The sequence below is a fragment of the Saccopteryx leptura genome, chromosome X (genome assembly GCF_036850995.1).
Source record: "Saccopteryx leptura isolate mSacLep1 chromosome X, mSacLep1_pri_phased_curated, whole genome shotgun sequence".
In the NCBI taxonomy this organism is placed as follows: domain Eukaryota; kingdom Metazoa; phylum Chordata; class Mammalia; order Chiroptera; family Emballonuridae; genus Saccopteryx; species Saccopteryx leptura.
In genome coordinates this window covers 55,459,857-55,472,350 of record NC_089516.1, presented here as the reverse complement: position 1 = coordinate 55,472,350, position 12,494 = coordinate 55,459,857, and the positions used below count along the sequence as shown (strand labels likewise).

The window sequence follows — 12,494 nt, the reverse complement described above, 5'->3', positions numbered from 1 at the left end:
TAGGGAGATACATGTAGGTGTTGGTCCCACACGAGTAGAAAGCCCCTGATTGGGTGAGGCAGGCTGAGAGGTGAATAGAGAATAGAAGGACAAGAGGTCGGTTTTGTTTCTCTGTTTTTGAGCTTCAGATGGTCAGGGTGGAGGAAAGAGTTGCCCCAATAAGTGGGGAGAGTAGAGGATTGTCAGCTATGGTGACAATTAAACATTCTTTGAAAACCAGTTTTCTGACTGTACAAATTTATTTTTCTCTGTACAAACCTCCTACAACCTGCACAAACCTTCTACAATTTACATAAACCTCAGCTTTCATGCACTTTCTTATCCAGAAATAACTGGCCTTCATAACATCTTGATTTTTCCTTTTTCTTTCAAAAGTATTTCCATACCTTATACCTTCTATAATCAAAACTATACAATTCCTTTCTAGTCAGAACTCTTGATTTAAAAATCTTTAACTTTTAGTGACAATTAAATTGACTTTCTTTTTACTCTAGTTTCCCTTTTCCCAAAATCTGATTAAAAGAGTCCTTAGTTTTTTCATATATTCACCACATGTAGACCAACCAGCTTCTGGTTTGTGGTTGGAGTAAGGCATGCTGTTTTTCTACTTTTAGCAGCAGTGGGAATTGTGAGGATCACAGTGTGTAGACCTGTCTATGTGAAAGTCAGTCCTTGGGTGATGTACTGCTGGAATCGCCTCTTGGATAGTCTTTGAACAGTTTGCTGAGTAACCTGTAAATCCTGCAAGTACTTAGGGAAAGGGTGGTTACATTTCTACACTGTGCAGTTAGAGTTTAAGTCCTAGTAACCACTGCTTCTAGCTGGAATTAGCAGCAGGTCCCAGACTATAATAGGCATGGGGCATTGAGACAAGAGGAATAAAGAAGATGCTTTACATTAAATAAAGTAACAAAATCAGACTGTCAATACCCACAGTAGAGATCTTCGAGGGATAAATAAAACTCACATATTCAGGCAAGGCATTATAGATGGCCTTTGTGTTTACAAGAAATGAGATTAACTTATCTGCTACTTGGAAGAGATACCTTAGGCTCGTGAACGATATCCTTGGACCTTCAGTGGCAATTCCCAGCTTGCTGGGCAAGGTCAGGTCACGGGTAGCTGGAGCATGGCTAGAAGAGACTGAACCCTCCCTCCATGGAGCAAGGGGGCAGCTTACCTTCTCGTGTCCCTCTTTCCACAGCAAAGATGTGTAAACTGGTGGGGCTGGGAAGCCTGGTAGGCTTCTGTTCAATGACTTTTCTTTCCACTCTGGAACAGGGCCCTGATGGAATCTTATGAAGCCCTTTAGGGTGCTGGAGCCTTTAAGAGCATATGCCAAAAGCTGGTATTTCCTGACTTCTTTTGGGCCTTATTTGCCTTTTCTGTTGCTCCCTTGGTCATTATAGACCTTAAAAGCCATGCTCAGAAGATCTCACTGAGGGGCTTGACTAAGAGAGCAAAATTGGGAATCCAGTGTCTAAAGAAGCCTATTAGACCAAGGAAAGAAAGGATTTGATATGCGGTGGTACTTGGTTGGAGACTGTGGAGGGTTTGAATTCAATCTAAGGTGAGACCTCAGGTTGTGGGGGTTAAGGTGATGACCAGATAGACTATGGACTAAGAGTGAAGTTGAGCCTTAGCAGAGAAGACACGATATCTCTTCATAGCAAGGAAGTTAAAAAGGGTGGCGGTGTGTCTCCTTGAGGCAGGCAGGGAAGGGCTGCAGAAGAGTAGGTTATCTACATATTGTAAGAGAGTACTAGTTTTGAGATTTCATGCTGTTAAATTCTGAGCTAGTGCCTGCCCAAACAGATGTGGACTATTTCCAAACCCCTGGTGTAAGACAGTCCACGTAAGTTGCTGTGCTGCATTAGTGTCCAGGTCAGTCCAGGTAGATGCAAATAGAAAGTAAGAGTCAGGGTGTAGAGGAATGCTAAAGAAGGCATCCCTGATGTCTAGGACCGTGAAGTGAGTGGTGTTTGAGGGAATGTGTGATAGTAACTTGTAGAGATTAGGGACTACTGGATGGAGGGGAATTACTGCCTCATTGATTAGATGTAAAGCTTGTATGAGCCAATAAGCCCCTGAAGGTTTTCAAACAGGAAGGATGGGGGTATTGCAGGGAGAGTCAGTGGGGATGAGTAAGCCTAGTTTAAGAGGTGGGTAATTATTAGTTTAAGACCTTAGAAATAGACATAGTTACACGATAAACAAAGACTTTACATACAAATTATGAATTAAGGAATTTAAATGAGCATGCTTTACTTGTTTCAATTAAAATTATACTAGAGATTTTTTCTGACAAAGAGACAAAACAGATTATACTTCTCAATAGACAACTCTGCTTTTTAAACTTTTTTTTTTGTATTTTTCTGAAGCTGGAAACAGGGAGAGACAGTCAGACAGACTCCCGCATGCGCCCGACCGGGATCCACCTGGCACGCCCACCAGGGGCGATGCTCTGCCCACCAGGGGGCGATGCTCTGCCCCTCCAGGGCGTCGCTCTGTTGCGACCAGAGCCACTCCAGTGCCTGGGGCAGAGGCCAAGGAGCCATCCCCAGCACCCGGGCCATCTTTGCTCCAATGGAGCCTTGGCTGCGGGAGGGGAAGAGAGAGACAGAGAGGAAGGAGGGGGGGGCTGGAGAAGCAAATGGGCGCTTCTCCTTTGTGCCCTGGCCGGGAATCGAACCCGGGTCCTCTGCACGCCAGGCCGACGCTCTACCGCTGAGCCAACCGGCCAGGGCTCCTAAACTTTTCAAGATGGCAGGGAGTTGTCAGCATAGAGGGGAGGAAGAGAGGAAGCAGACGGATGGACAGTGTGAACAGCTGGATGGAAAGAAGGAGGGTCAGAATCTGCAGGAGGAGGAAGAGAAGGTTAAAGTGCTGGTGGTGGTGCCATGTGGTCAGAGGAGTCAAAAAGATTTAGAGCTCTGAAGAGAGGGGAGAGGACGAGGGGGAGAAGGGCATAGCTGTAGCCGAAGCCGGTGGGGTGGAAGGATGGGTCAAAAAAGAAAAAGAGACAGAGCCTCCCATCTGTAAGGAGGGAGAAGGGATTTAAGAACATAATGGAGAAGGGAGGGGCCCCTGGCCAGCAGTGGAGGAGAAAGAGACTGGTATTTGCAAGTTAATGAGAAAAGGATTTTCTGAAGGAAGGGGACTTTCTGGAGGGAAGAGACTCAAGTGAAAGAGATTTGCAGAGGTACCAGAGAGGGGTCCCGAGAGAGGGGTTCCCCTGGGCATCAGGCAGGAGGGAGAGAGAGTTGGGAGTCCGCAAAGAAGGAAAGATTAGGAGCGGAGGTTTTAGATGAGGTTTCTTTGGCCAAAAACGGCCTGCGTGTACAACAAGTGGCACAGGAATCAAGACCGAAGGGAGAAGAAAGCCTGCATGTAAAGAATTTCTGATGCCCTCCCCATCCAGTGGCAGAAATTGTCAAGATCTTTTAGGATATTGTAACGGTAGTAGAAAGCAACCTAGTTAGGCACCTGGGTTTTTGAGTAAGTTCATAGAAGCAGGCCGCTTGGAGTAGAAACCTTCCAAACTGTGGACCTCAGAGAGTAGAGTGAGTCCCGAAGGAGTAGAGGAGTCCTGAAGGAGTAGTCCCGAAGTAGTAGAGGAGTCTCAAAGGAGTAGAGGAGTAGTCTCTGAGGCCTGAGATTGGGAGGAGCCTGTGTTTCCAGGGGAGTCTGGCTGGACCCAGGTTTGCACTGAGAGGAGCCCACAGTAGAGGAGACTGGTGAGAGAAGGGGGCGTCCCCACCTTCAGTCACAGTTCCGAGAGGAGAAAGTCTCCGTAGAAAGAGTCTCAGACAAGAGGTCGTCACCCCAAGGCCGAGATCCAGGGACATAAGAGAGGGGCCTGGATAGGTGCGTCTAGACTTTAGTGGAAGTCCAGTAAAGGAGTAGAGGCAGACCATTTGTAGATATGGGGTCAGAAATCAAAACCATCTGACCAGGAAGGGGTGTTTTTAGAGCGAAATTTGGAGGCCAACCGGGGAAGGGGAGGGAGAAACTCCTTACCTTTCTTGTCTAGCAGGGGTTCAGGACAGGGACAGATTGCCAGCCAATCAACCTACAATTACACATCCAAACAGAATCAGGGAGTAAGCCCGGGACGAGCTGCCACTGCTCATTACTTCCCTGGTTGTAAGTTTGGATGGCAAAGGGGGATCGTCCAGGCAGTTAGTATCCTGTCCTGGGTTTCAGCACCAAATGTTGGAATCCATGGTAGTCCGAAAAGACCAGAGTAACAGGGCTTTATTGGAAGGAAGAAAGGAACCCTGCTGGGCACTTCTCTGGGGAGAAGGGTACCGATTTCAGACTAGGGGTGAATTTTATAGGGTTTGGGAGAGCCTGAGGGGATACTGAGTCAAAAGTTATGGTATGTTCCCTTTTACGGTTTTACGATTTCAGCTTTCTGTTCTTCTTCTGCCTCAGGGGCGATTGTCCAGTAAGTAAGGGTGAGGTCAGGCAGCCAGGTGGAACAACAAAAGTACAGTTGGAATTTCATATATCTATCAATAATTATCTTTGTTAAATAGTTATTTTTATTCTTAACCACAAGGATAGTTTTATATCCTACTTATAAAGTAGTTCTTAAAATCAGAGTAACCAAGATGGGCCTTTGAGACATCTTCGGCCTTGGGAGCCATTAAACGGAATTTCCCCTTAAGGTCCAGGTACAGTTCCTTGAGGACTTAATTTGTAGTCATCAGTCAATGATATTTGAATTATCGATTGTACAGATGTCTTATTTGAAGTACACACTCAATTTGGAGGTTGACTTATTATAGGTTAAACTCAAGGTCCGTAATTAAATGGAAGCAGAAGTTTATATGGAGCAGAGCACTTGTGTCATCATTTGAAATGTTGATTGTCTTCTGAGTTGTAGACTGGTGAGGGTGGTTCCACATCCTCATCCTCATCACCCTTTTATGGTTTTGTAGTAATTTTTGACTTGTCCATTTAACCTTAAAATAACCTACTGAGGTAGCTTTTATTATAGTCATCACTTAACAAATGAAGAAACCAAGCCTCAGAAAGGTTACCTGACTTGCTTAGTATCAAACAGTCAGAACTGGCATTTGAACTCAAGTTATCTTATTGAAAAGCTAGAGTGAGTTTTAAAATTTGTCCCAGCCCCTTGCCCATTGTTTTTCAAAATGTGGCTGGCCCTTGGGACTTCTCAAAGCAGCATTTGCTGGGGTGCCTGCAAAAATACAGCTTTCCTTGGACCCCATCCTACTCGGTGAATCAGAATCTCGTTTGAGAGCAGGGAACCCAGTGCTTCATATCTTACATACAATGAAATTCAAAAAACTACTTTTCCAAGGTTTATATCTGTTGAAATTGGTGATGGGACCATACATTTCTGGTGCATGTCCACAAATCTAAATAATTAGTAACTCATGTTAGATTTTGGAGAACAATTTTATTATCATAAATTGACCATTCAGAATCAGATTACTCAAAGTGTGGTAAGAGTATCACTGGTATCACATGAGATGAGTTTAGATGGTATGTCCATAGACATGTTTTAGGTTATATAATTACTTTATTGAGTGTTATAAAAAGTAACATATCAAACTTGTGATTTAATAGATGCTGTTGTTTAGACCTAGGCAAGTATGAGAAAGGAGTGGATTTAAAGTCAATGTAAAGGTAAATACTAATATTAGTACAGGCACTCTATACATATACAGCAAACCAAACTTGTAGAGGTGGTATATGCAATGGCAGAATTTTGAGAAAAATTTCCCAGCTGAAAGAATAGATAGCTATTATGTTAATTTGTAGGTCAACTACATTAATAAAGGTATGCTTTTTTGTGTGTTTGTTTTTGGTGACAGAGACAGAGAGAGAGAGAGTGAGACAGACAGGAGGGGAGAGAGATGAGAAGCATCAATTCGTTGTGGCACCTTAGTTGTTCACTGATTGCTTTCTCATATGTGCCTTGACTGGGGGGCTACAGCAGACCAAGTGGCCCCTTGCTCAAGCCAGCAACCTTGGGTTCAAGCCAGCGATGTTGGGCTTCAAGCCAGTGACAATGGGGTCATGTTTGTGATACCAGGCTAAGCCAGTGAGTGACCTGTGCTCCAGCTGATGACCGCGGGTTTCGAACCTGGGTCCTCTACGTCCCTGTCTGATGCTCTGTCCACAACGCCACCACCTGGTCAGGCAATAAATGTATGCTTTAATACCAAGTCTTCCTGAAGATTTGCTTGATAATTAAGACTCCTAGAAGAAATATAATAAAATGTTTTGTTTTATTTGATACTCCCCTACTATTACTCATTGCTTTCATTTTTACTGAGCTAACAGAGTACAGTTCTCAGAATTTGTCAATAAATTAAAGAACAAGATCAGAATGTAATAAGATTTATAGGTTAGATGAAATAATACTGTTACAAATTATACTGAAATGTTTTTAGGAACTATTAGAAGTGACACAGTTGATCAGTGTTCATTGCTGGGAAAATAGAACTAGGCCAGGAAGAGGAAACATGAGGGAACAGTACAAGAAGTACCAGTTTGGTCCGTGACCTTGTATAACCTCTGTCAGTTTCCTTATCTGTAAGGGTAAGAACGTTTGGATTAGATTGTAAGCCTCAATTCCTTTCTTTATAGAACATTCTTCAATTCTGTTTTGTCCAAAAGGATTTAGTTCTGGCTAGCCTTCAGGAAATTGGGACATTGTAATTTTAATATAATTATCCTCATTTCTCTGGCTCCATCCTCATCATTATCTTTATCACCTCCCTGTACTTCTCCTGTTTCTCCTCTTTTCATCCATGCACACATAGTAGCTAGATCTTTTTAAACATTCTGAAGAAAGAGGAGAAGATGGAGAGGGTCCTGTACTAAGTTTAATAATCACAGATTAGTACAGTGATTAAATCCTCATCTTCAACAAAAATTTCCTGAAGGGCTTTGGAGAGAAGTGGAATGCAGTATATGGGAAAGGCTTCATTATGTTTGAACTAGGTCTTAGTTATATTTTTTAAATTGAGTACTAGTTTATGAAAGTGGAAGCTAGAGCATGATCTTTCAGAATCTATAGCTGTAATCCATTGTTGATAGCTTGGACTCATGGTCTGTTTTTTAACCAGAGTTTGCAAACTCAAATGCCTGCATAGGATAGTTAACAAGCTAGACAGATATAGAAGGGTGCTGTGGTGAACTGGAGAATACAGCATGTCCCCCTAAAACAATTAAATTAGGGGAAAAACCCTGTTATTACCTGTCTGAGCAATAGGCATCCAATTTCTAACCACTGTAATAGAAAAGTGCTATCCTATCTCCCAGGGTTACATGAGGGGAAGAATTATTGCTTAAAAATATAAAGATTTGGACTTCTGTTTCTAGAAAGATGGAGCAGATATACTTTTTCTTATTATTCACACTAAGAACAACTAGAAACCCTGGGCATTATCTGTAAAATAAACCTAAGAATTCCCTGAAAGCTAGAGAGAAGAAGGCAAACTGGTCAGGGACCTTAGGACCCAAGGAACAGCAGGGTAGTGAAGTTCCTGGGTTTTGTGTTTGCCACGTATGTCCCAAACTTACTGCTGAAGAAGCCAGTAACCCACAAATGCCAACAGGCGCAGACAGCAAAAATCTACTCTCTCTAATCAAAGGACCAGAAAAGGGGCAGCCTAGAAAAAAGAAAACTCTTAGACACAAACCACTATACTCCAGCCAAACACCACAGAAAAAGTTACAGCCCCACACCCACCCTCCAACAAGACCAAATGGGAAGCCTGCATTCCACCTTTGCCAGGCTGTCATGAAGCTATGCCCACCCTCCCCTTCTGCTGGGGCAGTGTCAGAGAAAGCCAGCTAAAACAGGTTTAAATAAGATCTCCTAATACTCAGAATATTCATCTTCTCATTAAAAAGCATTCATCATATCAAGAATCAGAAAGATCTTAAACTAAATGAAAGTAGACAATAAGTGCCAAAACTGAGATGACAGAGATGTGAAAAAGCTTTGAAAGAAGCAATCAAAATTGTTTCAACAAGCAATAACAAATATATTTGAAATAATGAAAACATAGAAAGCCAGACACAAGAAATAGAAAAGTTTCGCCTGACCAGGTGGTGGTACAGTGGATAGAGTGTTGACCTGGGACACTGAGGACCCAGGTTTGAAATCCCAAGGTCTCTGGCTTGAGTGCGGGATCACGAGCTTGAGCATGGAGTCACCGGGTTGAGCATGAGATCATAGACATGACCTCAAGGTTGCTAGCTTGAATCCCAAAGTCACTGTCTTGAGCATGGGGTCACTGGCTCAGCTGGAACCCCGGGTCAAGGTAGGCATGAGAAGCAATCAATGAACAATGAACAGCAAATATGCCACAACTACGAGTTGATGCTTCTTATCTCTCTTTCTTCCTGTCTATCCCTTTCTCTTTCTCTCTCTCTGTTGCCAAAAAAATAAAAAATAAAAATAAATGAATAAATAAATAAAAATACATAAAATAAAAAGGAAGAAGAAAAAAGAGAAAAATTTCAACAAAGAAATATGAGATAAAGAACCAAATGGAAAATTTAAAACAGAAAAAATAACTGAAATAAAATACCCTCAATGGATAGGTTCAACAACAGAACAGAGAGGACAGAGAAGAGGGAATTACACTAAGTAAGAAACAACATGTATGTTTTTACTTATATAACAGTCTTCAAATGATGAAATTATAGAAATGGAGACTAGATAGCTGGCTAACAACTGGCTAAGAAAAGAGAGAGGCAGGGAGATAGTAGATGTGGCTATAAAAGGACAGCATTGGGACATTGGGGTCTTGTAGTGATGAAATTGTTCTGCTCTTTGACTGTGTTAGTGTCAGTATGCTGGTTCTGATATGGTACTATATTTTGTAATATACTACCATCAGGAAAATTAGATGACATGCTACATGGTAAATGGAACCTCTATTGTAGGTAAAATAAATTTTGATTAATATTGCTAAAAACTCATGATATATCAGAAGTAGGATTTAAGTGAAACATATAGCTATGTTATTATATATCTAAACAAATAAAAGAACAGGTGTGTTGTAATTGCTGAGCACCAGTCCGCTTCTGTAAATGTGATGTGAGAGCAGCTGTTATTTTCAAGGGGCTGTGCTGGGCTGGGCTGTATGGAATTCATAGTAGGGGAAAGTGACACCAGAAAATAGAGTACAAGTTGGACTGTGGTGAGCATTAAAAGGACACATAAACAAGAAGTGGTGGAGGAGGGAAGGGCAGAGCAGGGCATTCTGGGTATTAAGCCTAAAGGCCTTTATCAGCCTCCTCTGAACAGGTTTAGGTGGGGCTATTTCCAAATTAAGATCATGAACACTAAAACCAGCCAGCTTGTGTTTGAATTACCAACTCTGCTATTGCTGGTTTATGACTTTGAGTAAGTTACTTCACCTCTTACTGTCTTGGTTTCCTCATTTGTTATATGGGGGTAATAGACTCTCCTTCCCTGGTGGCTGGGAGGGTTGACATAACACCTAAAGCAGTTACCACAGTGCCTGGCATGGAGTGGACCTTGTTGGTATTTGTATTACTGGTACTGGGTGGGTTTGAAAACTTTGTGAAATAACTTTTACACTGTTGGGGACTTAAGGGTGTCAGCTATCACCTTCTGAAGAATTCAGACAGGAGTTGAACAGATTTAGACCATAATAATTGGTCAAAGTTAGCTTGAGGGGCCTGGCTCAAGTATGAGGCCACATTAGATGCTGAATTAAATACACTCCTAAAAGCAGCCTTGGATAACTTTGGCCTCTTCTTTGGGGCAGGGCCCACACAGGCAAATTCTTTATGGGCCAGAAAGTCCAGGCTGTACCCTCTGGGCAGGCTGGCACACAGATAGCAGAGAGTCCAGAAGGCAAAGGTGAACACATTGGCTTTCTTATGCAAATTTACACAAAGCGAGTAGTCATCTTGAACCCTTGCCTCTCTAGTGAGGAGTGCCCAAAAGGATGACTTGAATGGAACCTGTGGGCAAAGGAAGGGAGGTTTATGCCCAACACAAATTTCTATACAAATTAAAATTTGGGGGTTTTTCAGGGGAAAAAAATCACTGTTACCCACTCTGCTACTCACACTACACACCTAGAAAACAGTGGCTTGCTAGAGCAGAGGTTTGCCGGTAGAGAGCAGAAGCAAGGTAAGGGGTAGTGGCATTGATTTCTTCATCCACCCAAAAAGACAGATTCTACGTTTAAAGACTATAGTTTAAATGTGTTATTATAGCAACACCATGTTGAGGCAGTGTAGCAGACCACCTGGGTTTAAATACTTGCTCTGCCATCTTGAACGTGGCCAGATCATTTATCTGTTCCTTGGTTTTCTATCAAGACTGGAGCCAATAATAGTTTTTATCTCACAAGGTTGTTCTGAGAATAAAATAACATACAAAGTGCTTAGAAGAGTGGCACCTAAAAATCATATCATGAGTATTTTTTTACAAATTATTGAATTTATTGGAGTGACATTTATTAATAAAATTATATAGTTTTAAAGTGTACAATTCTATAATAAATCATCTGTATATTGCATTGTGTTCACTACCCAAGTCAAGTCTCCTTCTGTCACCATTTATTCCCCCTGTTACCTTCTTCTAGCTCCTTAGGCAGCTGCTGCTTAAGGAAGACAATAAAATAATTAAAAATAAAAATTTCAGTACACAGAGGCTAGGAAGAGTGAGGTAGTAGTTTGAGAAAACTTATTTTCTCATGTTTTAAAATGGGAGGTAACTGTCTAATGTTTAAAGTTGACAAATCAAGAAGTTGAAGTGTAACCATATTTATGGAGGCAAGCCTCAGAATTAAAGGTAGGTCTAATTAAACATGGTTATCACTGAGGAGTGAGGCTCAGGGAGTGGAGACTTTCTATTTTGAGTTTTTATTGCCAAATATGTCGCATTTTGAGTTTTTTATTTACATAAGCATAAGCATTCATTTTATACTAATTTTATTGAGGTGTCAATAACAGACGATAAACTTTGCCTATTTAAAGCACACAATTGAATAAGTTTTGATAGTTATACACTTGTGAAACTGTTACCACATTTAAGATGATGAACATGTTCATTACCTCACTCCCCAAGAAAAAAGCAAGGTTTAAGGTTCTTAGTCTAAATAGTTTATGTGTAGGAACTTATGGACTTAAATCTCTTTTTGCTACAGTGTCATGTAATTCAGAAAACCCTTTTTTTACTACAGTGTTTTCATTTAATGATGATTCAACGATGAAGTAAGTCTTTATGTGCTCTTCTCATCTATCCTTAGAAAAACCTATACAACAGCTAAAGAACCTCTGGCCATTTTTAACAAATGATCTGTTTTCCACAGAACATCCAGTGGTTAGGTGATTGAATTTCAGACTTTGGATTGGGGAAAATACAATTCAGGTCTTCCTCAGACCATTACCACTGTCACTTTTCAAAAGTTTCTTTTCGTTCTCTGAAATGTTTCTTCTGTTCCCTGAAATGTTCCTTCTGTTCTGGGCTTCCTGAATGCATATACTGCATGTTCAAGTAGAATTCATAGGCTACTAAAGCCGAAAGAACGTTGCTGAAATCAGTGTCCCCATTCAGTAAAGCCTGGCTTCCCCTTTCAGGAGCAGGAGCCCGGGCCTCCCCTCCCCTCCCCTCCCCTCCCCTCCTTTGCCTTCACAGACCAGCTAGGTACCCCTTCCTACCCAGAACTGCCCTTCCCCCAGGCAGTAGGAGCTAGATGTCAAGAGAGACATCCTTCTCTTGATGGGGCAGCCACATCAGGGAGGCTTAATTCTGGAGTTCCTATGCGAATTGGAAATATAATTTCTACAGAAACCAGGTTATGATTTGTGGTTAGCTAGGTTTCCTAACACCATTAACACTCTAGCTGAGCTATGTGCTCTTGGTCAGATGTGGGAGCTTTGGGGGGTTTTGGGTTTTGTTTTGTTTCTGTGGGCTGTTTTGTGAGCAGAACCATCTTTTAATATCATTTTTTCTATGGGGAAAATGTATTCAGTATTCCAAACAGACACACAAATGAACTTTTAAACACTGCTTGTTCACAATGGCTTGTGATAACACTTAACAGAGAGATTTGTGTTTAAAATAATGTTGTTTGTCTTAGCCTAAGGTCAATAAGTTTCTTCAAACCATAGACTTACCTGAAATAGGACAAATATGTTAAGATTGATTTGATATTGAATGAAACTGGGAGGAAAAATGTGTTAGGATTGATCTGGTTGATTTTATGTAAAGCATTGTGATAATTCTTAGGGAATGGGCTGTTGAACTTAATGACATCTTGCACAGGTCTATAGTAACATGTTTGTGATGATGATGTTCTGTATTTTAACTAACAGGTTTTCAGGAGGCCTGATATAAGGGTAAGAATGTTCTGCAGATGGGCCTCCTACTTGTATGTCTCTGTGCTTTATAAATACTTAGTCTATTTAGTGTTCTCTATCTTCTAACTGGTTTTTATGCATCACTCGGATCAATT

At 41.5% G+C, this 12,494-nt stretch overlaps 1 protein-coding gene across 6 annotated transcripts in view; it reads left to right on the top strand.

The window, feature by feature from the left end:
- MTMR1 (myotubularin related protein 1) overlaps window positions 1-12,494 on the top strand; it is a 100,260-nt gene that overhangs the window by 20,152 nt on the left and 67,614 nt on the right. For 4 of the 6 annotated variants that reach the window (XM_066356161.1, XM_066356159.1, XM_066356164.1 and 1 more), the window contains exon 3: window positions 12,355-12,378. The exons of the other annotated variants lie outside the window; for them this stretch is intronic. In XM_066356161.1, the coding sequence (XP_066212258.1) occupies window positions 12,355-12,378 (24 nt within the window). The remainder of the gene's footprint in view (window positions 1-12,354; window positions 12,379-12,494) is intronic. 6 annotated transcript variants of the gene reach the window in all.